Here is a 27,098-nt window from a genome sequence, read left to right as displayed (position 1 = left end):
AGGATATGTGTTAACTATGGGATACAATTATCCTAAGTGCCTTAGGATTATCATATCCTAAGAGGTATGGATCTATTACTAGAGGGGCAAAAAGTAGCCTTCATATGCAACAGTTTAAGAACAATTATTTGTATGTTCAGGATTGTTTGGATTTGAGTTTTCTTTTTAATTACTGATATAGATTCCTAAAACGTGTTTGGGGTATATTTAATTTTTTTATTATACAATCAATAACAGTTCACAGAAGAAAAGCTTGGCCAGGCAGAGAAGACAGAATTGGATGCTCACTTAGAGAACCTCCTTAGCAAAGCTGAATGTACCAAAATATGGACAGAAAAAATAATGAAACAAACTGAAGTGTTATTGCAGCCAAATCCAAGTAAGAGACTTTTTACCTTTTGTCTATATTATTGACTAATCTTATTAAAAGATACTGTTAGTAGGTTTTTTAATGTTTTTTTTTAAAGTTTTAATGGCTATTGAAAACATTTTCCGGTTATGGCTTTGAGGTCTATGTTATTTTGTATGTGTGTTTTTGGTAAAGAGGGTGATAAACACTTCATTGGGTATCCTCTAACAAATTGACAGATAATGTTTTTAAGGCCTTTGTAGAATCCTCTTGAAATTTCAGGCAGCAGCTCTGAATTTTAAGAGTTATGAAAGCCTGTGAAGATAATCTTCCTTCCTCATCCAGGGAGAACTGCCCCTATATAATTAAGAAAAAATGCCCCTGTATAATTAAGGGAAAATTACACAGAAACTTAAGCAGTTACCAACTATTTATGTCTAAGTTTTACGTTTTTACACAAATTACTCCATTTGATTTTCAGACAACGCCATAAGGCTTTTCAGATCACCTAACTCAATAACCTGGAAAATAAGATGTACAATGATTGTTTTAATTGAAACTCACAAGTTAGCATTTTGTTCAATGTAGCATAACTAATTAAAAGTGGAACTTGAACTAGAACCAGGTGTATTGATGGGGAGCTTTACAGATCAAAACTAAAGGACAAAATCAACAATAACAGTTCCTGCTTTCCTTCCCCCTTTCCCCAGTGTTATTGTGACCATGTTGTGAAATGCCATAAACTTTCTTTCAGATACTACCTCCAAGCTTTAAACTCTGTTGCTGTTATATAAACCTCAGGCACTATATTGCTCAGACTTTTGCGATCCCATGGACTGCCCACCAGGCTCATCAATCCATGGAATTTCCCTGCAAGTATACTGGAGTGGGTTGCCATCTCCCTCTCCAGGGCATCTTCCAGACCCAGGGAATGAACCCACATCTCCTGCATTGCAGGTGGATTCTATAATACTGAGCCACTGGGGAAGCCCAAGCACTATACAAAATATTAATAATACTGTGCCATTTTAGTTAAATTGTGGTGACTTTAAAATAGTCCTTTTACTCTTTGAGGGCTATTGTCTTTAGACACTGTGTGTTATTTCTTCCTCATTTAAGGCTACTTAAATAATATACCATGGCACCTAAAAAAAAAAAAAGCAGTAGACATTTTTCCTCGTGTTTTTTGCTCTAGCCATAGTTCCTCTAAATATAGTCTATCCTACAGCATGTTTTTGTGGTTGGCAAATAGTGTCACCAACATGGACATTTCCAACAATGTTGGAAAGGAGGTCAGTAGAAAGAATTACCGTAGCTCACATAATTTTATTTCAGTGTTTAGTAACAGTTGTTTTTGTGTTTTATTTTGTGCTTTCATTATAAAGTTACACAGATTTTAAGTGGTTAGACCGAATCTTTTTTCTATAAGCCCTGTTATTTTTAGTGTGTGATTTTCCAGAACCTAGGATTTTTCAGAAGTGTACATTGCATTATAGTGGAATTGCCTGCATTTCTTGTTAAGATTTTGACTTTTTGATACCCTAAATGAAATATTTATTTAAAATACACCAGTTTTTTTTTTAAACTGAATGAAATCAACATGGGATTCAGCTTTAAACTTTTGACCAAGTGGGTAGACAGGTGGCAAAGACATGAATCACTCTCACAGTCAGAAAATGAAATTCTGAGATTTAGTTAACGTTTTCTAAGGGGTTTTGTTTTCAACTCACTCATTTTGGTTTTAACTAATTTAAAGGTTTTTAAATTCTCACTTAAAAACTCTTCTGATGCTGCACCAGAGTCTACCACAAATCCAAGTATTGTTCCAACAGCATGTTTTGTGTATTAAAGTGAACTCTTTTGCCAACTTCTGAAGTGTTTTCTGTTACTAGTTTAACTTATTTTTGTAATTTTCAGCGCACTGTGTGAAACTTGTGGAGGAATTATGTGAGGTGCTTAGAAGGAACCTATTTAACTTCTTTTCGGGTCATAATTTTAATTTATATTTAAGCATTTTTTTCTGGAAACTTTTACTTTTTTCTTATTTGTCTTTGAAATAGCTCACTGTTGGTAGCAATGTAAATGTGAATTTCTTAAATATGATAACCAAGTGTTTACTCAGATTTAATGATTTTTTCCTTTTTATTTATGCTAACTCCTATTACTGCTCTTAACCTTTTGTGTTTTAAACTTATTTTTAATGATAAAATCTTTTGAATGAATACATGCTCAGATATTTATATACTTTAAACATAATTAAATTAAGCCAAGAAATCGTATTGCTGATCTCTGTAGACTATTCCAAGTCTGGACTATTCCACTCCTTAAACTCCCAATATTTAACCTCTAAGAGGGAGATTGAACATATAAGCAAACTAAAACACAGTAACAGTGGCAGAAGTGGCAACTCCTCAATTTCTCTAGGTACCTTATATCCATATTTTTATAGCTGGAAATCCCTGATTTTGAAATTGTAAACACATTCAAAAATTAAAAGTTAGACGCTATATGAATGGGTCTAAGGCAGCTTCACTAGATATTAAGTGAATACCAACCCTTTCTGAAACTTAAAATCCCATAAATTATTTATAATAGTCTTGAAAAATGAAAGTGTTAGTCACTCAGTCATGTTTGACTCTTTGCAACCTCATGGATTATAGCCCACCAGGCTCCTCTGTTCATGGGATTGTCCAGGCAAGAATACTGGACTGGGTTGCCATTTCCTTCTCCAGGGGATCTTCCTGACCTAGGAATTGAACCCAGGTTTACTGCGTTATAAGCAGATTCTTTACTGTCTGAGCTACCAGGGAAATGCACTTCATTTTTAAATGTTTTTGTGCCAAAATATTTTATCATATTTTTAAAATATAAGTTTCTTAGAGTTTATAATACTCTAACATGCAAATGAAAAATTATATGTTAAGATACATACTTGAAAGCATACTAATTTCTTCTTTATTTTACAAAGTGATAAATGGCTAGTAGGGGAACAACAGTCTTTCAAATAGCTTTTTGAAATCGTTGGTAATTTAAACTTTTTTCTAGATGCCAGAATAGAAGAATTTGTTTATGAGAAACTGGATAGAAAAGCTCCAAGTCGTATAAACAACCCAGAACTTTTGGGACAATATATGATTGATGCAGGGACTGAGTTTGGCCCTGGAACAGCATATGGTAAGTGAAAGGCAAATTTCTGCTAAGAGATAACTGTACTTTTAGATCTTTACTTACTTAGAGACATCATTAACATTTACCTAGTATTAGTAGAATCGGGTTTTTTTTTGTTTTTTTTTTTTAGATTTCATCAATTTTATTGAACTTAACAGAAATGCAGCTTTTAATTTCATTGATTTTTTTTCTATTTTTGTTGATTTTTTATTTCATTGACTTATTTTAAAAAATTATTTATTTATTTATTTATTTTTTCTTTTTCTTTCTTTTTTTTTTTTATAAATTTATTTATTTTAGTTGGGGGCTAATTACTTTACAATATTGTAATAGTTTCTGCCATACATTGACATGAATCAGCCATGGGTTTACATGTGTTCCCCTTCCTAGACCCCCCACCCACCTCCCTCCCCATCCCATCCCTCTGGGTCATCCCATTACCCCGGCCCTGAGCCCTTGTCTCATGCATCGAACATGGAATGGTGTTCTGTTTCACATATGATAATATACATGTTTCAATGCTATTCTCCCAGAACGTCCCACCCTCACCTTCTCCCTCAGAGTCCATAAAATTGTTCTATGCATCTGTGTCTCTTATTCTTATTTAACTTCAAATATTTTGTGTTAAAATTTTAGAAGTGATGAACATAACCATGATGAACATAACCACCAAATATATACAGTATGACTTAATATTTAATATATTTAAGCATATATTCTGAGAATTCACATTATCTTTTTAGGTCTACATAGGTATTCCCATTGAATCTTGCAACTCCTTTGTTGTACTTCTTGTGATATATTGCAGTTTCTGCTTGTGTCTCCTCGAGTTGATTTTTCTTTTTAAAGCTTTCCTGAGGACTTATTTCTGTAATGTGCATGGCACAAATAAGTGTTTGAACTCGTGCTTTTATTACACAAGTAATGTCAATACCACAAAAATGTTAGCAGTGGTTATCTCTGAATGCTTGTTAAGACTTCTGCAAGTAATTGGTCTTTATTTGGATTGTCAAATGATAGGTAAATTAAGTGATTTTCTACATACATAGTCCTGATTTATGCATGCATGTGTGCTAAGTCGCTTCAGTCATATCTGACTCTGTGCGACCCTATGGACTGTATCCCACCAGACTCCTCTGTCCATAGAATTCTCCAGACAAGAATACCAGAGTGGGCTGCCAAGCTCTCCTCCAGGGGATCTCCCTGACTCAGGAATCGAACCTGCGTCTCTTACATCTCCTGCATCAGCAGGCAGGTTCTTTACCGCTAGCACCTCCTGGGAAAGCCGCCTGATTTATAATAGCACATAAATTCTGAGACTAAATGAACTTAGTTTTAGTAGTCCTTATGTCAGAAGGACCTGAGTACTGAGTAATGAATGCTAGTAATTCATTAACTAGCTTGTAGATGTACAACTTTGAAACTTTTTTGCACTATGTTCTTCAAAATATAGTTCTTTCAGAAGTCTGAAAATGCTTTAAATTTCTATAGTTTTACTTCTAAATTTTAACTGTAAATTTCAGGAAAACTTTATATATATGTGTATTGATCAGATTTGTTAATTTCCTTCTTATGCCAAACTCAATTAGATGCAAGGGTCATAAAGGTAAGGTACATGAAGGACCCAGCTATTTCGTTCACCAAGCTGAAGGTCTAGTAGAGTAAAAACATTCAAAAGCCTTCTAAATTTTTTTCCTTTTTAACCTGCTTAACCTATTTATACCTCTAAAAATCCCATTGAATGTACCCTGATTATTGGAATTGGGCTTTGTGAATCTATTCACTAGTAATTAATAATAGCTAACAATTGAATACTCCAGGAATTGGGCTAAGCACTGTATAAATATTATTTCAGTAAATGCTCACTTAAATCCTACTTGTAAATTCTGTTATCTCTGTGTAAGGACAAGGAAACTGAGTCTTAGAGAGGTTACATAATTCATCTATGATCATGCAGAGCTAGTAATTCAAATATAGATCTGTATCCAGAAATTGAGCTCTTAACTACATGTTATATTATTACCTTCCTCACAAATTAGGTCTAATGTCATCCGAATATAAAGGAATTAAGATCCACAGAACTAAAGCTTATTAGAGGTAGAATGGTCCTACTTCTAGTTACAACCAATCTTGAGTTCTCTTTTTCTCTATTTTCCACTGAATTTGTCCTATTTAAATACTAGGCACACAGACATTTCCTCAACCCATCCTTCCAATGTAGTTTATCACAATTGTTGTTTAGTATTTACATTATTTAGTATTTACATTATTTTGCATATGTAATCACATATCACAGTCACTAAGATCACAATATTTAGTATTTACATTATTTTGCCTTTGTAAATATTATTCACAACACAGCTGGTGTAGGTATAGGATTATCACAGCTAATATCTTGTCTGTGTGCATGTGTAGGAGGTGGAATGGGGCCAGGGCTGTATAAGAGCTAAATCCTTTACTTCCATGAGAGTAAATCAATATATGATTTCTAAAATTTCAAATAAAAAATAGCCCCAAGAAATAGTACTCTAAAAAAATAAATAAATAAATAAATACTAGGCAGTGTGTGCTGCTGAAAAAATATTTTTGTAACTTAAGGTACAAATGTATACTATTATTTATAGACACTTGAAATAAGTACATAAATATAGAAACAGAAGAATTTTTACCTGGTCTACTTATTAACATATTATAAGAATTATACTTTTATAAGCATATCTGTACTATTTGAGCTGTGACCATAAATATTTTTAAGTGTATCTGTCCTCTTTTGTCCCATTGGTAGAGTTAGTACAATTAACTATGATATGATAAAGAATTTATCTTTGTCATTTTCACTTACATATTTATAATCTTAAATTTACTTTCAAAATAAAACTACCTTTTATGTGTGTATGTGTTCAGTCGCTCAGTCATGTCTGACTCTTTGTGACCCCATGAACTGTATCCCATCAGACTCCTTCTGTCCATGGAATTTCCAGGCAAGAATCATGGAGCAGGTTGCCATTTCCTACTCCAGTGGATCTTCCTGACCCAGAGTTTGAACATGAGTCTCTTACATCTCCTGTACTGGCCGGTGGATGCTTTACCACTGCACCACCTGGGAAGCCCAAAGCTATCTTACCTACAGTTAATTTTGTTTGATTTTTACTTAAGTAAACAAGTAACAACTAACTATAAGGCAGATCAAATAGCTGATTTATCTTAACATGATTTTCTGACGTTACCAGACTGTTTAAAAAAAAAACTTTTTTTCCATTTTAGGTAACGCCCTTATTAAATGTGGAGAAACACAAAAACGAATTGGAACAGCAGACAGAGAGCTGATTCAAACATCAGCCTTAAATTTTCTCACTCCATTAAGAAACTTTATAGAAGGCGATTACAAAACAATTGCTGTGAGTTGGAAAATGTTCATTTTTTTAGTAAAACAATTTAGGTATATACTTACAGGTAAAAACTTGCAGTTTTTAATGAGCAGTTGCCCTCTTAATGACTTTGTAGATATAGCAGATTAGAAGAATTAAATAATCAGAAGAACTAAATAATCTAGCAAGATGTATATTCCAACAGAATACAAAACTAATGAAAATAGAGGATTATTAATGGTACAGACTCCACTTCTATGTCCCTGTAGTCTTACTGAGATGTCTTTACATCCATTCTTGTTCATTACCAGGACTGAAATCTATATAGAAGTTCCTGGAATGATTATTAAAATGTGGCACAAATTATTGTCATAGTATAGCCATACATTTAAACTGGGAGCCAAAATCCTAATGACTAGAAGCTATATTTCTGGCGATTAGACTTCCTGTCTTTTTGTATCCCTAGAAGTCTATTATCTTCTTTTAACACAGGTGTGTTTTATTGCTGAAATGTAAGAGAGAAAAAAATCACTTCACAAACCTAATCTGTTTGTCTATTATTTTTTTAGTTTAAGTTGTGTTTTAAGTGATGGAGAGTGGATATTTTTTTCCTAAGATTTTTATTGTAAATACTATTTCAAACTTAATTTTCATATTTCTTGTTAGAGAAACTCAGTATGTTTACAGTGAATCTGTGTATAAAAAGTGTTTGGCCTGAGACAAAGGAAAAATCACAAAGATGACATATGAATGAAAAGATATTAGATTGTCAACAGGATGAAATTTGATATGTGGAATCTAAGAATTAACAAAGCAAACAGTAAATTTTTATAAATTAGTGTATTACGAAGAAGCTGACATTCCCCTGAGGAATTCTAAGATAGCATACTAACATTTGTTCATGACTTGTTCTAAATAAATGTGCAATTCTGTTTTTGGAGTAGCAGAGTTGCTTTTGGTGCTACAGCACAGGGTTGCAAGGAGCTTTGCCCTAGGGCCTCTACCTTCTTCACCTTAGGCACTTCCTAGATAATCTGTAACAGGCTGAAACAGTTTCTCAAGCTGAGCACTACTAACATTTTAGGTCGAGTAATTCTTTGTTGTAAGAACTGTACTATGTTGTAAGATATGTAGCGACGTCTCTGGCTTCTACCCAGTGGATGCCAGTGACATCCGTCTCCAGATTTACAACCAAGAATATATTGCCAAATATTCCTCAAAGAAGAGCAAAATCACAGAATATTAAAACTAATATTCCTTTGTTTCTACCACCACCTACCATCTTTCCCAGATATCTAGAATGTCTCTATCGTTTATAGATTGCAGATAGTGAAAAAATGGAGTCAGACACCTGAAAGGTCACTTCATGGCCAATTTTGTAATCATAGATCTTTGATCATCAGATGATTCGTTTGTTTAATGGGAGAATAGGACTTTAAATGTGTGTGCTCTTAGTGGATTTTTAACATCATTAGGCTTTATTTTCTTTCCTATATTTATAGAAAGAGAGGAAACTATTACAAAATAAGAGACTAGATTTGGATGCTGCAAAAACAAGACTAAAAAAAGCAAAAGCTGCGGAAACTAGAGCATCAGTAAGTACTGTTTTTTGTTTTGTTTTTAAATAAAAAAAAATTTATGTTAATAACTTTCAAGTCTTGTAAAAGATTTCACTTATATATTATGCAAGCTACAGTCTGTCATTAAGACTAGAATAGGACTTTAGGATATTATTTTTGTATTTTTTAAACTTTTCAGGACTTTTCAGGACTTAATACATTCAAATCAGTGACAATAATCATATCAAGAGATGTCAATATTCTTACTTTAGTGATCCACTTGTTGCTAAAAAAATAAAAATTATAAGAGCTCCTAAAAAGCTGTGTCATATTTTGCAAGTAACTTCAATAGTAATGGAAATAAGTCTTTTGGAGATAGATTTATTATATCTGAAAGAGAAAAATAGTAATTAAGATGAGAATGAGTCAAGTTTGAGAATGCTTGTGTGTACCTGAAAAATTAGATATGACTGCCTTTCCACATGTGATTCAAACTGACTGAAGGAATTGTCACCAAGAATAGTTCCAAAAACATTCAGTGGCAGCATGGACTCTCAGGTGGCTGTTTTGAAGTAGAGGAAACCCATTTAGATAAATAAGTTCTGGTATATTTTTCATAAAACCAACTTCAGAGTGATCTTTTAGGACTGAATGGATATATGTTAAATAAAGTACTTCAGTGGTTTTATATATATATGTGAAGATATATAAGTAGATATATATGTAAGACTTTTTTTAAAGATTTTATTTATAAAGCCTCTAATTTAATATAGTTTATGTCTCTTCCAAAATTTGAAGAGATTAATCAGACTTGAATTAGAGCACCTTTAGGATAGTACAATATAAACAAGTTTGAATTTATTAGATGAAGCTAACAAGTCCATTCTTAATGAGCAAAGGGATGTGTTTTGTTAAGAAACGTGACATTCCCACTGCCTTCTTTTCCCAACTCACTACCACTACTGTCATCAAGAGTCACTGCCTTAGGAGCACATTACCACGGTGCTGGTGGAAGTCTGTTGTGGCTCTCTTGTTTTGGAAAAGACTTAGTTTAGAGTGAAATTTAAAACTAGTGACTTGGTATTGGAGAGTGATGTCTTACGAGATTTACCCCAACAGTTTGTGTGAGCAGAATAAATTATTTTCTTCTAGACAGTTGCCCTTTAAAGATTCTTAATTAGCTACTGCTGGAGAACTATCTTTGACAAGACATTAATTTCAAAATCACTGGCTAGTTCACCTCAGAATTTACATGACCTTATCATAAAGAATACCCTAACTTCCCTGAACAAGCTTTTTGCAGAATCAGAACTTTAAAACTAAATACCAGAGATGGCAAGAGACTCTAAAATAGAATATTAATCTCTAAAGTTGCTAATAATAAGCTTATATAGTAAAATATGAATTAGTTTTTAAGTTACTAATTTCATAATCAGAAAAAAATGTTAAATAAGGATTATTTGGAATTAAATGTTTGAACAGAATATTTTTATTTGAAATGCCTTTATGTGCCTAGTGATGATGGAATAACTATTGTCAAATGTCAGCACAAAACTTTAATAAGCACCATTACAAGATAAAAATAGTCTACTTTTTACTTGGAAAAGTTCCAGAAAGTTCGTTGTTTCAACAGTACACAAGGTCCTATGATTATTCTAAATTATTTTACCACTGTTATTAAAATGTATGTTTCCTTTTGCTATATCCAGAAAAGATGTTGACAGTATCTCTGTGCCATGTACTGTTGAGAACAAAATTTTTTTGGAGAATTTACATTTAAAAATAAGATTATACAAATGACTTTTTCATCAATTTCATTTGTACACAGCTTTTCTAGAATTTATATAATGCATGAAACAAAATTTAACTGTAGCTAAATATTAAAAATATTAGTCTAGACAAAAATTCCCATTTCCTGATTTTAGTTGTATTCTTTCCCTCTAGATAACTAACTTGCTTTTCTTCAAACTTTATTTGTTATCACATGAAGCCTTGAGGCATGCCTGTATTTTGTGATCTTTTTTTCCTTTCCCTTTCTTTCTCTTCCCTTTACTTGAAGAACAGAGAAAAATTGAAACCACTAGGAATTTGTTTTGCTTTTTTTTTTCTTTTCCTTCTTTGACACATTTCGTGCTTCCTAGTTGGTGGCCGAGGAGGTTACTCTAACCTCAGACTTTCTTTGATTTTACTTCCTTGTATAAATTTGCTCAGATTGTTTTGTGACCAGTTTGTCTGTAAGTAAGGTTTGAGACCTGTGCATACCAGCACTTGTTAAAAAATTTGTTTCCTAGTTTCTTGTGACCTGTTTCTAAATTCTAGATTTACTAAATGCTAATTTTGTACAAGTTGCTTTGCTGAGAAGGAGTTAGTATATAAATAGTGCAAAATCTCTGCCACCCTCAGTTTACAAAACAGCATAGTAGATTAAATTTTTGGTGATTTAGCCTTATCAGTAAAATATTTACTCCTGTATTCAATATTGTGACTTGCTAACCTGTTTTATTAGTTAATATGTTGAAGAATGGTAAAGCAATATCAAAGACATTTCTCAAAAATACACCAGTGAACAGAAAAGAGAAAACCTCCCTGAATATTTTACAGTGAACAAAAGTACAGCTTTGAAAATAGTATAAACTTTATATCAGAGGAGCAAAAACAAATAACTTCTGCCTCCAAGTTATAAGGCACTGATATTATTAACCTAATCTTAGTCTGTATAAGCTTTTTAACAAATCATTTTAGAGTGTTGTTAATGGAAAGAAAAAAATCATCTGGTTTCAAAGCTCTCTGATACTGAGAGGTTTAGACGTCTGCTACTTTCAGGTATCCAAACATGATGGAAAATACATTATCACTAACATAATATAGCGAATATATCCCTCTGCCCATCTAACCATTTCCACAGCAGTCCAGTTCACCTCACGTCGCTCAGTCGTGTCCAACTCTTTGCAACCCCATGGACTGCAGCACGCCAGGCTTCCCTGTCCATCACTAACTCCCAGAGCTTGCTCAACTCATGACCATCAAGTCGGTGATGCCATCCAACCATCTCATCCTCTGTCGTCCCCTTCTCCTCCTTCCTTCAATCTTTCCTAGCATCAGGGTCTTTTCCAATGAGTCAGTTGTTCACATCAGGTAACCAAAGTAGTGGAGCTTCAGCTTCAGCATCAGTCCTTCCCATGAACATTCATGGCTGATTTCCTTTAGGATTGACTGGTTTGATCTCCTTGAAGTCTAAGGGGCTCTCAAGAGTCTTCTCCAACGCCACAGTTGAAAAGCATCAATTCCACAATTTCTACAGCAGTCTGTGCCTTTAATCTAAAAACCAAGTGAATTTATAGAACCATCATATAATCTTAACTTTAATGTACACATATTAGAATTTAAAGTTTATTAAAAATACAAGGATTGACTTGCCTTTCATATTTCTTCAGGGTATGCCAAGACCTGGCTGAGGCTGAGTGAAAGAGAACATGGTTGAAGGCACCATACACTAATAAAATAGAAATCATCTTTGAATAGGGAAATTGTGGGTAGGCAGAAGGACTTTCATAGGTGAAAATTTGATAAAAATTTAGGTGATTGTGGCAGTTTTTAAAGTAATGCATCCTCCCCCAAATAATTCCAATTTAAAATCAAGCATCAACCATGTTTTTTTATCTTTGAAAACTTGAATCTTTTGAAAAAAATTGAATAGGTATCATAATATGAAAGTATGTGTTCTAATTGCCAAATCCAGCTATACCAAATTCAGATTTTAGAGTCTGAATTTATACATAAATTTTTAGTACCTTTTATTACACAATAAAAGATGTTAATTTTATGTTAATTGACATAGATATTAAAAGGTATTAATTGACAAAGAAAACAAAATTAACTTAGTTGGAATTTTTTTTTAAGTAGAAGACCATTTTATCAGCTCTTAATACTTGTTTGTGTGTTGTGCAGAAGTAACTTGTTTCACTTTGTTCATTGGTATAATGTGTTCTTTGTCTCTTACCTATGCTCTTAAGCAACTAAACTCAGCACGCCTTGAAGGGGATAACATTATGGTAAATTTCTCTTACATGCTCAACCTCCTGCATGTAAAATGGCTGAAGGTTTGTTGGCCTACTGTGTTTTCTACATCTTGAATAAAGTGCCTTCTCTTGCTATTATCTACATGTAAAAGTCTAAAGTAGTTGAAGCTATGCATTCATTAGTCTAACAAAAAATACAGAGAATGCTAGCTGAAGTAATACTGGAACTTGAAGAACAGAAATTATGTGTTCTTAGGTGACAAATTCAGCTACACCAAATTCAGATTTTAGAGTCTGAATTTATACATAAATATATATTGCCTTTTATACACAATAAAAGATGTTAATTTTTTATATTGACTGACATATAGATTCAAAGATGTTAACTGACAAAATTAACAAAATTTACTTAACTTAGAGAAAAGTATAAGGTATACAAATTTACTTTGCTTCACAGTACCTTCAATGTTTACTTTAATTTTCACCCAAACTCAACATAGATTTAATTTCTTCTTTGTAGTTCCAGGCCAAGACAAACCCTGATAGTTTAGGTATTTCTGTAGTGTTGAGGACTGTGCAAGCAAGTTCAGTCACTTCAGTCATGTCTAACTCTCTGTGACCCCATGGACTGTAGCCTGCTGTCCATGGGATTCTCCAGGCAAGAATACTGGAGTGGTGGGTTGCGATTTCCTCCTCCAGGGGATCTTTCTGATCCAGGGCTCAAACGCATGTCTCCTGCAGCTCCTGCATTGCAGGAAGATTCTTTACCCCTGAGCTATGTGTTAATTCGCTTAGGAGAGTTGCTGAATAGTGATAGCTTTGAATTAGTAATGAGAATTATTCTGTAGTATCCTATATATTTTATTGAGCTTGATTTGAGGAAATTTTTGAGATGTTAAGCATATTTAATTTTTTAGCAAGATAGAAATTAGTAAAATCTAAACATTGTCCCAAAATTCATAAATGTTAGCCAGTAAAGATTTATAGGTACAGTGTTTGTCATAATACTCCTGGGTGTATTACTGCCATAGAAGTAGATGGAATCCACTGTTAAGTAGAAAATAATTGGCAGTTTTTATTTGTTAACTAAATTGACTACTTTTATTTCATTAGCACTGTACTAAAAGGAGGAGGGGAAACATGTAATAGAAAAGATTATTATTATACAGAATATGTAAAATGCATTTGTTTTTTAAACTACTGCAATTATTGAAGCCCCAGCTAAATTAGAGCTTTCCTTAGATAGCAAGAGAATGCATTAATTTATTTCCATTGTCCTGTTTATATGTAGGTAAATGAGAAGTATGAGACTGTTTCACTCATTGGTATTTTAGTATATAAGTCATTTTAAACATTTTAAATCATGCTAAGCAGTTATCAAGACTTTGTTTCATTTGTTAGGCATTTGTTTTACTACTTGTGTCATCTACTTAAAAGATGTGTTTAACTCTGGTAACTTTAAGTTCATCATATCTCAAGTTTATTTTGCCTCCCCTCATGGCTCTATCAACATTTTGTGTCCATTTATCCTTGCTCTATTTTAACTTCCTAAAATTGCAGAATTTTGAACCTAAATGAGAAATTAGAAATCATATACTCTAAACGTCTCATTTTACTGCTGAGAATACTAAAACTGAGAGGCGTTAAATATTCCCAGTTTTGGAAACCTGTTATTAATTTAGAATTAGTATAAGACTCAAACATCAATACTATTAATACATAAGAAGGCATACTTTCACAGTATATTAAGCTTTATTGATTTAACTGTTACTGTTTAATCTGTTAATGTGACTCTGGAAAAAGTATGCCATGTGAATTAAAATATTTACATTTTTCTATACTAAGCTGTAGAAAATGTTAAATTCCAACTTTCTTTCATGCTCTATATTTTTCTTTAATTTTTAATGCTGGCTAGATTTGGGCAGAGGAAGTGACAAAAGTAAGTAAATTATTAAACTACAGAATTATGAAGCAAGGGTTTAAATGTCATTCATTCAGTAAATCTATATTGGGCAACAACTATGGGGCCAATCACAGTCTTTGTTAGTATGTCTTATAAAATCTGAAAATTATTATGGAAAGCTCAGATATGTTTGGTTAGTAGTAGTTCCACAGAGTAGTAGAACAGTGCTTCAGAGATGTTGTTTGTACACACTCTGATAAATATCAGGTATCTGTTATAAATATCAGGATATTAAGCGTAATCCTTACAGTGCCTTGCCAGAAGACAGTTCTTAAATACTTGGTTTATTCATATGATAATTATGTGAATTATAGTTAACACTATGTCTGTATCTTCAGAGAAGTGAATGTGTCATGTCACACAAATGAATTTTCAAGGTAACTGAAGCTTGTTTTCTCCAGCTCCAAAGCTAATTTTTCTGTCTTTCTAGTTGAAAATATTCATAAATTAAATACAGGATAACATATATTTAACTTTGCTTACAGTTAGGCTTATTATTATGAACATTTTTTATGTACTGTACAACAGTTGGATTCTTTGTTTTTGAATATGTTGTCTCCTCCCTCATTGTCAAGACTGTCACTTTTAGACACTGACCATATTACCATTACTGCCTGTCTCTCTACTTCTGCTACCATTTCTAATCTTCTCTTGGTTAGGAAAGCAAATAAGCAAGTTTAAGGAATAAAATTATGACTAGTGCAGATTTATTTCAAGTGCTATTTGATGTCTTCAGAAGCATTTTTCATTTACTTCTCATGTTTAGAATCTAACCTTGAAGTGAGGACAGTCCTGGGGATAGAGCCCAGGTGTTAATTGGGCCCCTGACTGTTAAATAGTTTTATAAACTTAAACTTATCTTCTGACTTTATAGGATTGCTGACTATGCAGTCTTGTTTCAGGCATAGGTTATGGAGCATGACTTGGAAATCCAATATGGAATTCTTGACTAACTCCCATGTCCTCACTCCCTTTCATGGGATCCATTCATCAGCTTAGTTATGGTTACACCCTGGCCTCTAATCTCTTCCTGAACCTCTAGCATGAGAAGGGGACAGAGTAACATGGAAAGGAAAGTAGTTTGGTCAAGAAAGGGTGTCTTCCACTTTGGTTAGCATACAGGTACATCAAAAAATTTCTGCAGATTTGATCTTGCAGTCTCTACAAATTTGGCAAATGGTTGATATGAGATCAAGAAACTCATGAAACAAATATTTACATTATTATGCTTGTATATGTTTAAAAAGCTTAAAATAACATCAAAATGAATTTCCAAAAATATTCTCACTTCTATCATTTTTCTAATTTAAAAATGTGTAATTTTAAAACTTCATATTCCTGGAATATATTAAGGTTTAAGCCCCTAGAAAAAGTAGATAACAGTGACCAAGATTTCATAGCAAATCCCTTAGAAGCTTGACCAGATTTTCTGGCTTAAAATAAGTAACCCTGTCCTGATATAACAAACCAGCACATTCTTGCCCTATTTCCAGTTTACATCCTAAAAGAACTCTTCTTGCTCCTCTAACCCAAGCTATGCTTTAGATCAGTTAGTCCAGTAACAGTAATTCTAAGCAGTAGAAGATCTTTTCCCTGGAACTCTATCCTAATTATAAAATTAAGTTGGAGAATGAGATCCTCTGGAGGACAGAATAAGAACTCTCAACTCATTGTCTTTCTCTAAACCCTTTTTCTGTCTCTTTCTAATATGGATTATGTTCTTCCTAAGTGAATTATTTGTGCTGAACCTAATTTCAGTTACCTCAGCCTCTCTAATTAATTATTATAATCAATTACATGTGTCAGAAGTAGAGATGGTTTGGGACGTTAGACTGTTTGCAGCTACCCCAAACATACACTGCAACTGTTCAAGAAACACGATTTGTTTCCTTCCTGTCATTTACCTTTTCTAAAATATAAAGTCTAAATTGTACAGAAGAGTGACTTCCTAGGCTTTATAATACGGTGCTTTATTCACAAAAAATTAAATTTTGTTAAAACATAGGAGACTGATTCTTTGTCCTTACTAAGATCATTTTATATTTTTTATTCAGTGTTTTTAGCTTTAAAACATTATTTTCATTTCAGACTCAAGCTTCCTAGTCACTTCTAATCTGCTACCTAGCTTACTTACTTACACCTTGTACAGAAACATTACCATTTAGTAGACTTTCCTGCCATTTCTACTAAAGGCTGTCAGATTGTACTTTCACAGTCAAACCTATGTGGAATAAGCCTCATTTATTTCTGAAGTGCATTTATTTTTCGTTTGCTTTGGTTCTATCTGTCAAAACGTCTCAACCAAGCAGAAAAGTAAATGGTACAAATGTAACACTGAAGTAATTGGTTTTCCTTAACACTTCTTTTCGGAGAAGGCAATGGCACCCCACTCCAGTACTCTTGCCTGGAAAATCCCATGGGTGGAGGAGCCTGGTGGGCTGCAGACCCATGGGGTCGCTAGAAGTCGGACACGACTGAGCGACTTCACTTTCACTTTTCCCTTTCATGCACTGGAGAAGGAAATGGCAACCCACTCCAGTATTCTTGCCTGGAGAATCCCAGGGACGGCGGAGCCTGGTGGGCTGCCATCTATGGGGTTGCAGAGTCGGACACGACTGAAGCGACTTAGCAGCAGCAGCAGCAACACTTCTTTTAGGAAGAACATTGACTTTTTTATTCTCCTGTGACATTTTTCTGCTACATACTGGAAGCTTATTACTTCAGCCCTGTTATCAAAGTACCATGTATTCTGGTTTTGGTCAAGTAAATTTAATTTGAATTCAACTTACTGAATAATTCAAGCTTATTTCCATAAGTCTCCTCTAGTGGTCAAGTCTTAGTCCTCTCTGCCATGTCTTTTGGCAATGGGATAAGAATGATTACAGCAACTGATTCTCTCTTTTGCAACTGCTTCATTGTTGACTGCTTCACTGGGTTAACTATTGCCACCAAAGAGGGTAAAGGAGAGGGAGATAGGGTGTGAAAGGGAAAGAGTTCACACATTGTTTTTATACTTACTACAGTCTTGGAAATACTGTAATTATTTGGTTGGGGGAGTAAGCAGTTTATCCTGGAGAGGTAGTAGAAAGTGTTATAATGATATTATCACCAATGCTAATTCCCCATGGGGAATAAGCAAATTATTTTGAGTGATCTGTAAGATTTTATTTTTTCCTCTTCACTCTCACTACTGACCAACTCTGACTAAAGATTTGTGAGGATATTTTTTTAACAGTACTTACTATTTTTAGATTTTATTCTTTTAAGTGACTGTCCCAGCACTAAACCTATATCAGATAGTTAAAGCTAGTAGTGATGTGCTTTTGTACACATCTTTCTAGCTCTGAGGTCACTGACTTCATCTTGGTAGCTTGATATCAGCTGCAGTGGAAGTATTTGTATCATTGAGACTCAGCACACACCATTGATTAAAGGTCACTCATAACTTGCAAAAAAAAAATCTTAGCATATCTTAATAGATAATATTTCTGCTTAAAACATATTTTATGCAAAGTTTGGAAAGAAAACCGTAAGAGACATTTATGTAGGACAACAAATCCTTTGAAGGAACCTTAGAATCAAGTATATGCTTGATAACTAAACAAAAGAAGTTAAAATCCTCGCTTCATTCTGAAGTTTTTTCATTTGAAAATGAAACCTATATTTAACTTCAAAGTAAAGTAACTATAGTAATAACTGAGAATTTTTTGAAATATTTTATGCATTTAAACTGGTAATCTTAAGGTTTCATAAAACATTAAAATTTACCAAAGTTTATATTAGAAAATGTATGAAAATATATTGACTGTCCCATAGTTTTCCTAGGCTTTCATGTTTATGTCATTAACCTTTGACATTAATAGATTCTTTTGAGTTAAGTACCAGTAAGGAATCAGTTCTATCTAGATTAAGTAATATAGAAGAAATAAGGTCTAGAAACCAGGGACCAGTTTAGGTACAAAGTAGAATCAGGGAATTGCCAGACTTTGGGGTTTGTTTGGGGGATTTTTAACTATCTAAATGCATGTCCATAGCATGGACTAAGCCCTCTAATGAGATTCTAAAACTGTGTTACAATTTAAGTCTGAACAGGAATTAAGAATAACTCAAAGTGAATTTGATCGCCAGGCAGAGATTACCAGACTTCTGCTGGAGGGAATCAGCAGTACACACGTGAGTGTTCATTCCTTGGAAATTCATTTGGAACAAAAGACTTTGATAGTCTTAGGGAAATTCTTGGAGTAGAAACAGAACTTCCTTTTCAGTCATTGATTATCAAGATATTTAAATTGTAGCATTTTTTCAAGATATATGAAGAAATATTTTAAATTTGTTTATACCTCATCACCTAGTTTTCTCACCATCATCAAATCCATTTTTTTGTTTGTTTGTTTTATTTTTTTTGGCTAAGCAGTTTGTAATTGCATATTGTAGTAAAATGCTCGACACTGATGATTCACCCCGAGTACATTGTTGTACTCTTGTCTCCCCTTAGCATTTGCCACTTTAAGTAGATTATAGAGCTAAGAAGTGACTGTAACTTTCCTTTACAGGCCCATCACCTTCGCTGTCTGAATGACTTTGTAGAAGCCCAGATGACTTACTACGCACAATGTTACCAATACATGTTAGACCTTCAGAAACAACTGGGAAGGTGGTAATTTCCTTTTCATACATGAAGCTCCTGATAAGAGAGGAAATTTGGATTTTTTTTCATTTGAACTAATAATAGAAGTGAAAATAGAATTAAAGGCTTTTATTAGCTTACTTAAAATCCGATTTTTTTTTTTTTAAGGAAAGTGATTATCACACTTCTGAAATAAAAAACATTTTGAACTTTGGCACAGAAGAATGTTAACAGGGATGAGAAGATAATTTAAGAGAATACCTTTTTATTGCTACGTAAAGAGAGCTTAAAAGCATTTGAAGTTCACTTTTCTCTTGTATACCTTTGGAGGTGGTTGAGGAAAATAAAATTATTGACTTTTAGTTGCCCTTAGAGATAAATTAATTTATATTTCATTACTTGTTCACCATTTAAAAAGAAAAGATTTTAAAGTATTCTATAAGACTTCACACCCATTGATATCATTGAATGTGGTATTATTCTTTATAGCACATATGTAAAGCACATAGCCCAATCATTTATTAAACATTTATGGAACACCTGTCATATCCAAGCACGGTTCTGTATTCTAGGATTATATCAGCAAACAGAACAGGCAAAATTGCTTATGTTTATGGAACTCACATTATAAGGTGACAGTGAAAATAAAATGGCATTCAGGACAGACATTGTCTCTGCTCTCACAACAAACGAAGTCTAGGTAGAAGTACAGGCCATAGGTGGACAGGCCATGTGATAAGTGGAAAGATAGAGAAGTTCAGATTACTGTAAGGGACATCTAACTGTGACTCAAATGAGTCTAGCAAAGATTCACAGATAAAAGTATTTTAGTAGGAATAATCTAGATGAAGAAAAGGGCAGGGAAGAATGTTCTAGGCAAAGGGGGAATATGGTTATGAAAGAGCCAGAGGAAAGAGAGTGTGGCAAGCTCAGGGAACTGACAGTAGTTCATTCTGGTTGGATCACAGTGTTCAAGTTAAAAATGGGATAGTAGCTCTTCCAGGGACAGTATCAAGAGACACTGAGAATGGTCTAGCATTTGACGTACCATTGTAGGCTGTCCTACAATACCGCCTCTAACGAAACCAGGCTGTCCCAAATCCCTGGTAATAGAATTGTTTATCTTTATACTAAGAAGGTTGGGAAAGCAGCAGAATCTACATGTGGAATATGCCCAGGCCAACTTCGAGGAGTTTGCTGTGACCTAAAGTTCTTATCAGGTTGTCTAAAATGGAGAAATATATCAGCTGGGCTTATGGTGGATCCATGTATGCTATATGTGTCCATGATAGGATCAAGCACATTGTCCTTATTGAGCAGAAAATCGTTGCGAAAGTGTTGAAAGCACAGAGTCAAAAAGTTAAGTTTAAAAATGAAGCTTTTCTGAGTAATAAAAAAATCAAGAAGCCTTAAAAAAATGGGGTAGTAGATGAGGCTGACAAAACGTGGTCCACTGGAGAAGGAAATGATAAACCACTTCAGTATTCTTCCCTTGAGAACCCCATGAACAATGTGAAAAGGCAAAAAGATAGGACACTGAAAGATGAACTCCCCTGGTCAGCAGGTGCCCACTATGCTACTGGAGAACAGTGGAGAAATAACTCCAAAAAGAATGAAGAGAAGGAGCCAAACCAAAAACACCACCCAGTTGTGGATGTGACTGATGATGGAAGTAACATCCAGTGCTGTAAAGAACAGTATCACACAGGAACCTGGAATGTTAGGTCCATGAATCAAGGTAAATTAGACGTGGTCAGACAGGAGCTGGCAAGAGTGCACACCGACATTTTAGGAATCTGTGAACTAAAATGGACTGGAATGGGTGAATTTAACTGAGATGACCATTATATCCACTAGTGTGGGTAAGAAATCCTTAAAAGAAATGGAGCAGCCCTCATAGTCAACAAAAGAGTCAAAATTCAGTACTTAGATGCAATCTCAAAAACGACAGAATGATCTCTGTTAATTTCAAGGCAAACCATTCAGTATCACAGTAATCCAAGTCTATGCCCCAACCAGTAATACTGAAGAAGCTGAAGTTGAATGGTTCTATGAAGACCTACAAGACCTTCTAGAACTAACACCCAAAAAAGATGTCCTTTTCATTATAGGGGACTGAAATGCAAAAGTAGGAAGTCAAGAGATTCCAGGAATAACAGACCAATTTGGCCTTGGGGTACAAAATGAAGCAGGGCAAAGGCTAATTGAGTTCTGCCAAGAGAATGCACTGGTCATAGCAAACACCCTCTTCCAACAACACAAGAGATGATTCTACACATGAACATCACCATATGGTCAATATCAAAATCAGATTGATTATATTCTTTGCGACTGAAGACGGAGAAGCTCTATACAGTCAGCAAAAACAAGACCAGGAGCTGACTGTGGCTCACATCATGAACTCATTATTGCCAAATTCAGACTTATATTGAAGAAAGTAGGAAAACCACTAGATCATTCAGGTATGACCTAAATCAAACTCCCTTATGATTATACAGTGGAAGTGAGAAATAGATTCAAGGGATTAGATCTGATACAGTGCCTGAAGAACTATGGATGGAGGTTCATGACATTGTACAGGAGACAGGGATGAAGACCATCCCCAAGAAAAAGAAATGTAAAAAAGCCAAATGGCTGCCTGAAGAGGCCTTACAAATAGCTATGAAAAGAAGAGAAGTGAAAAGCAAAGGAGAAATGGAAAGATATACCCATTTGAATGCAGAGTTCCAGAGAAAAGCAAGGAGAGAGAAGAAAGCCTTCCCCCATGATCAGTGCAAAGAAATAGAGGAAAACAATAGAATGGGAAAGACTAGAGATCTCTTCAAGAAAATTAGAAATACCAAGGGAACATTTCATGCAAAGATGGGCACAGTAAAGGACAGAAATGGTATGGACCAACAGAAGCAGAAGATATTAAGAACAGGTGGCAAGAATTCACAGAAGAACTGTACAAAAAAGATCTTCATGACCCAGATAATCACGATGGTGTGATCACTCACTTAGAGCCAGACATCCTGGAATGTGAAGTCAAGTGGGCCTTAGGAAGCATCACTACGAGCAAAGCTAGTGGAGGTGATGGAATTCCAGTTGAGCTGTTTCAAATCCTAAAAGATGATACTGGTGACTGCAGCCATGAAATTAAAAGACACTTTCTCCTTGGAAGAAAAGCTATGACCAACCTAGAAAGTCTGAGAGTCTAGACCAACCTGAGAGTCTCTTGGACTGCAAGGAGATCCAACCAGTCAATCCTAAAGGAAATCAGTCCTGAATATTCATTGGAACGACTAATGCTGAAGCTGAAACTCCAGTACTTTGGCCACCTGATGAGAAGAACTGACTCATTGGAAAAGACCCTGATGCTGGGGAAGATTGAAGGCAGGAGGAGAAAGGGACGACAAAGGATGAGATGGTTGGATGGCATCACCGACGTGATAGACATGAGCTTGAGTAAACTCCTGGAGATTGTAATGGACAGGGAAGCTTGGCATGCTGCAGTCCATGGGGTCACAGAGTCGGACATGACTAAGCAACTGAACTGAACTGAGATGAGGCTAGAATAATGAAGCAGTATCATGTCATTAATGCCCTTTAAGTAATGAGGAGTTTGAGATTTATATAATGAGGAACCATGAAAGCAGGAGAGGGATATGTAACGTTTGAAAGAGGAATATCAAGAGAACTTATTTCAAGGAATAAGGAGAAAAAATTAAAAACCCTCATTACTTTGGTTTTCCTTTCTACATATTAATCCTTCAAAATTAGACCTAGAACAAAATTAGTCACTTACACAAAACCAATTTTAAGCCCAAGGAGGCTTAGTACTTCCTGTTCATATTGTCCTGATGTTCTAGCAGTGTAGCATAGCATTATTTGCTGTTAAAATCATTCATCCTTGCATCCTCCTTAAAGCCATTCAAATGCTTAGAACTCAGCCATTCAGACAAAATCTAGTCATTGATGCTCTGAGATAGGTACTATTATTATCCACATACCGATAAGCAATCAGAAGAACTGGTTATAAGATTAGTAAATATATTTTGTTTTTAAATAGTGGGAAAGTTTATGTATTGAGCTGCCGTTTGAATATCTGAGGTGGTGTCATTTGAATATCTGAGGTTATTTATATTTCTCCCAGCAATCTTGATTCCAGCTTGGAATCTGAGATAGGCTTGTTGAAATAAGAGTACTAGGGGAAAAGATGATGGTCAGAGAATGGAATGTTGGAAAATATGATTATTATAAGGGTTATAGTTTTTGGAATGATAAAGTCTAGATGAGGCATTGGTAATGGGTGGCTGAATTAGGGTCAGACCCAGAATCACTCGGAGAGAAGAGCCCATGGATCTGATAGGCCAAAGTGTTCAAATAATTAGATTAACAATTATTTGAACAATCTAAGAATTGTTCAAATAATTCTTAGAATCACCAAGAATTAAGATATACTGGCAGTGAGCCAGAAACTAAAATTTAGAGATAAAGGGGAAAAAAATAAGACACCTATAGGTGATTGCAACAAGAGATAGTTGATAGTTGAATAACGTGAAATTCAAAAATTTGGTAGGAGTAATCTTGGTGAGGGAGAAGGATATAGGAATGGTAATGAGCATGCAACTCCTACAGCTTCCACCTCTAGGCTCAATGATACATGGAGTGTGGGAGATAAACACAAGCATCAGGAGGTGAAAGGAAGGTTTAGAGAAGAGGTTAAGGATAAAGAGAATTTTGCTGACTGATTTTGAAGGAAACTATTTTATGAAGAGATTAATTTCACCTACCTAAACGTTGAAGCATTTTATAGTTTAAGTAGTGATACCACTTCAATGGCAGAAAGTAAAGAGAAACTAAAGAGCCTCTTGATTAAAGTGAAAGAGGAGAGTGAAAAAGCTGGCTTACAACTCAACTTTCAAAAAATGAAGATCATGGCACCTGGTCTTATCACTTCATGGCAAATAGATGAGGAAAAAGTGGAAACTGTGTCAGATTTCATATTCTTGGGCTCCAAAATCAATGTGGATGGTGACTGCAGCCACGAAATTAGAAGATGCTTGCTCCTTGGAAGAAATGCTGTAACAAACCTAGACAGTGTATTAAAAAGCAGAGACATCACTCTGCCGACAAAGGTCCTTATAGTCAAAGCTATGCTTTTTTTAATAGTCATGTATGGATGTGAGAGTTGGACCATAAAGAAGGCTGAGCACTGAAGAATTGATGCTTTTGAACTGTGGTGTTGGAAAAGACTCTTGAGAGTCCCTTGGACAGCAAGGAGATCAAACCAGACTAATCCTAAAGGAAATCAACCCTGAATATTCATTGGAAGGACTGATGCTGAAGCTGAAGGTTCCAATACTTTGGCCACCTGATGTGAAGAGCCACTTCATTTGAAAAGACCCTGATACTGGGAAAGATTGAAGGCAAGAGGAGAAGAGGGAGACAGAAGATGAGATTGTTGGATGGCATCACTGACTCAATGAACATGAGTTTGAGCAAACTCAGGGAGATAGTGATGGAGAAGGAAACGGCAACCCATCTAGTATTCTTGCCTGGAAAATCTCATGGAACAAGGAGCCTGGTAGGCTACAGTCCATGGGGTCATAAAGAGTCAGACACGACTGAGTGACTTCACTTTCAGGGAGATAGAAAAGGACAGGGAACCCTGGCATGCTGCAGTTCATGGGGTCCCAAAGAGTCGGACACAACTTAGCAACTGAACACAACAATGAATTTTAATAGGATTGTTTTCAACCTTAGAAGTGGTTGGACTAGAATGATTATAGGCTAGCCATGTTACACTTTTTTCTATTTAGTATTATGGAGAAACAGTAAGCTTAAACTGAAAATTCTAATTATCTTTAAAGTATTTGTAAGCACATTGATAAAAAATATTTCACTAATTTCTAGTTAAACTTTTATTTTTCCCCTAAAAAACAAGAAGAATTTGTGATACCTGCTCTATTCTTCCATTGAGTCTTCATTATGTTATCAGTTGTAACATATTATTTGAATGTCTGTCCCTTCACCTGTCTACAATCCATAAAAGAATGGTATTGTTTCATCTTTATGTCTCAGCTTGTTCTAGTGATGCTGGACAAGGAGATACTCAGTAAATATTTGAATGAACAGGAAAATGTGAAAATCTATTTTATGAAAAAGAGTTGTAAGTCAAATATTTCTCAAAGAATTAACCTGAAAACTTTAATCTGTGGTAGTATCTGTAATCTGTGATAGTATCTAACATTTAGGTAAGTTTTTCATTGGTTTTTTTATTTAAAAATTCATAAGGGAAGGAAAAGGTTAATAAAACATACAGTAGAAAATTGAAGTATTATGAATCATTTTTCTGGAGAAAAATAGATTTTTTTTTTAAAAAACTTTTTAAAGTTTATACTTGTAAAGATGACTTTGAAACATACTTTCAAGGATTTTATATTTAAAAATAACCTGCATTTTCTCTAATGTAATTGACCCAAGAGGGGTAGTCTAGATAACACACTTTATCATTAAAATATTAACATCTTTTAAATCTTTAGCCAGTAGAGGTAGGTAGAAGGTAAATACTGCCACCAAGTGGTGATATACAGAAACTTTGGTCCTGTATACATAATTAGCAATTTTCTTTTCAACAGTTTTCCATCCAATTATCATCCTAACAACAACCAGACTTCTGTGGCACCTGTACCATCTGCTTCATCAAATGTGATTGGTTCCCCTGCCTTGACTTCAACAAGTAGCCTAGTAATCACCTCTCCTTCCAACCTCACTGACCTGAAGGAGTGCAGTGGCAGCCGGAGGGCCAGGGTTCTGTATGATTATGATGCTGCCAACAGTACTGAATTATCACTTCTGGCAGATGAGGTGAGTAATGTGGATATAAAAAGAAAACTGTATCGTAGATTGACTTAACCTTCCAGTATAACAAAATGCAAATTCATCATTACTTATTTAGAAATAGTTTATTGTGAATGTTTTCACAGATTGCAGATGATTGTATTAACATTTTATAAATTTTTAACTACTATTTCTTAACAAAATAGAACATCAGAAATATTTAAAGCTTTTAACTGCTAAATAATTAGATTTCTAAAACTGCCTCTGGTAAAAACCCTTTGTCTTTCACATTGATGATAATGTTTATGATGTGATAATGGTGTTTGTTTATGATATTTAAATTTTTATAGTGAATAATTTATAATTTAAATTAAATCTGATTAGTTTTCAGTGTATTTATTTATTAGTATAGTTAATAACTGGAAGTGTTTTATTTTGTAGGTAATCACTGTTTTCAGTGTCATTGGAATGGATTCAGACTGGCTAATGGGTGAAAGGGGAAACCAGAAGGGCAGGGTGCCAATTACCTACTTAGAATTGCTCAATTAAATAGGTGGACTATGGAAAGAAACCATATTTATGTACAATTAACTCTTAATAAAGCAGGTTTAAGTATCTTTCATGTTAATGTCTTAAGAAACTGAAAAGAAAATACCAGCATCAGAAACTGGCCTTTCTGCCAATAAAATTGCATGGTAAATATTTCATTACAAAAGTTACGTTAGAGCTTTTATGCCAAGAATGTTTTGTTACAAAATTCTCTTTCTACTGAGGTTTCACTAATACATAGCTTCTACTTTTGAGCCCCAAGTTAAAGCAGAAGAACTGTTTTCTACTGGATTTTTCATTAATGGCAAGCTTTTTCTTTTATGTAAAATAAATTTATTGTGAATTGATATCAGTGACTCATTTATTAGGTATAATTAATAGCCAAAGAATAAAGTTAAAATTTGTTTTTAACTTGGTATAAAAAGAGCTCTAGGATATAAACCTCTTTTGTGAAAAATACAATGTTTCTGAATGTTTTCATAAACAAAAACTTAGTTATACCATGTTTACCTTATTTTCCAGCAGACATTGAATGATGACAGTATTCTATTTCAGTGAGTTATTTTGAGGGCTTTTTATTAAACACTACTGAATGATTTCTTCTAAGAATAACTAGTCCTCAAGAAGTATTACCATATTTCTCTAGTACATTTGCAGTTAAGGTTCTAAAT

General features: G+C 34.3%; 1 protein-coding gene across 15 annotated transcripts in view; it reads left to right on the top strand.

The window, feature by feature from the left end:
- SH3GLB1 (SH3 domain containing GRB2 like, endophilin B1) overlaps positions 1-26,774 on the top strand; it is a 36,307-nt gene extending 9,533 nt beyond the window's left edge. The window contains exons 2-11 of one of the 15 annotated variants that reach the window (XM_081490015.1): positions 238-379; positions 3,395-3,523; positions 6,782-6,915; positions 8,388-8,480; positions 14,379-14,402; positions 18,510-18,599; positions 18,980-19,080; positions 20,202-20,216; positions 25,677-25,905; positions 26,320-26,774. In XM_081490015.1, the coding sequence (XP_081346141.1) occupies positions 238-379; positions 3,395-3,523; positions 6,782-6,915; positions 8,388-8,480; positions 14,379-14,402; positions 18,510-18,599; positions 18,980-19,080; positions 20,202-20,216; positions 25,677-25,905; positions 26,320-26,427 (1,065 nt within the window). In that variant the 3' untranslated portion in view covers positions 26,428-26,774. Of the gene's footprint in view, positions 1-237; positions 380-3,394; positions 3,524-6,781; positions 6,916-8,387; positions 8,481-12,457; positions 12,560-14,378; positions 14,403-18,509; positions 18,600-18,979; positions 19,084-20,201; positions 20,217-25,676; positions 25,906-26,319 lie in introns of all 15 variants that reach the window. The other 14 variants (XM_081490008.1, XM_081490007.1, XM_081490002.1 and 11 more) reach the window with 14 other exon arrangements.
- Positions 26,775-27,098: the final 324 nt, after the last annotated feature.

The sequence above is a fragment of the Giraffa tippelskirchi genome, chromosome 5 (assembly GCF_054371585.1).
Source record: "Giraffa tippelskirchi isolate mGirTip1 chromosome 5, T2T-mGirTip1v1.2.pri, whole genome shotgun sequence".
Lineage (NCBI taxonomy): Eukaryota > Metazoa > Chordata > Mammalia > Artiodactyla > Giraffidae > Giraffa > Giraffa tippelskirchi.
Note: the sequence above shows the minus strand (reverse complement) of the source record. Positions and strands in the feature narration are given on the sequence as shown.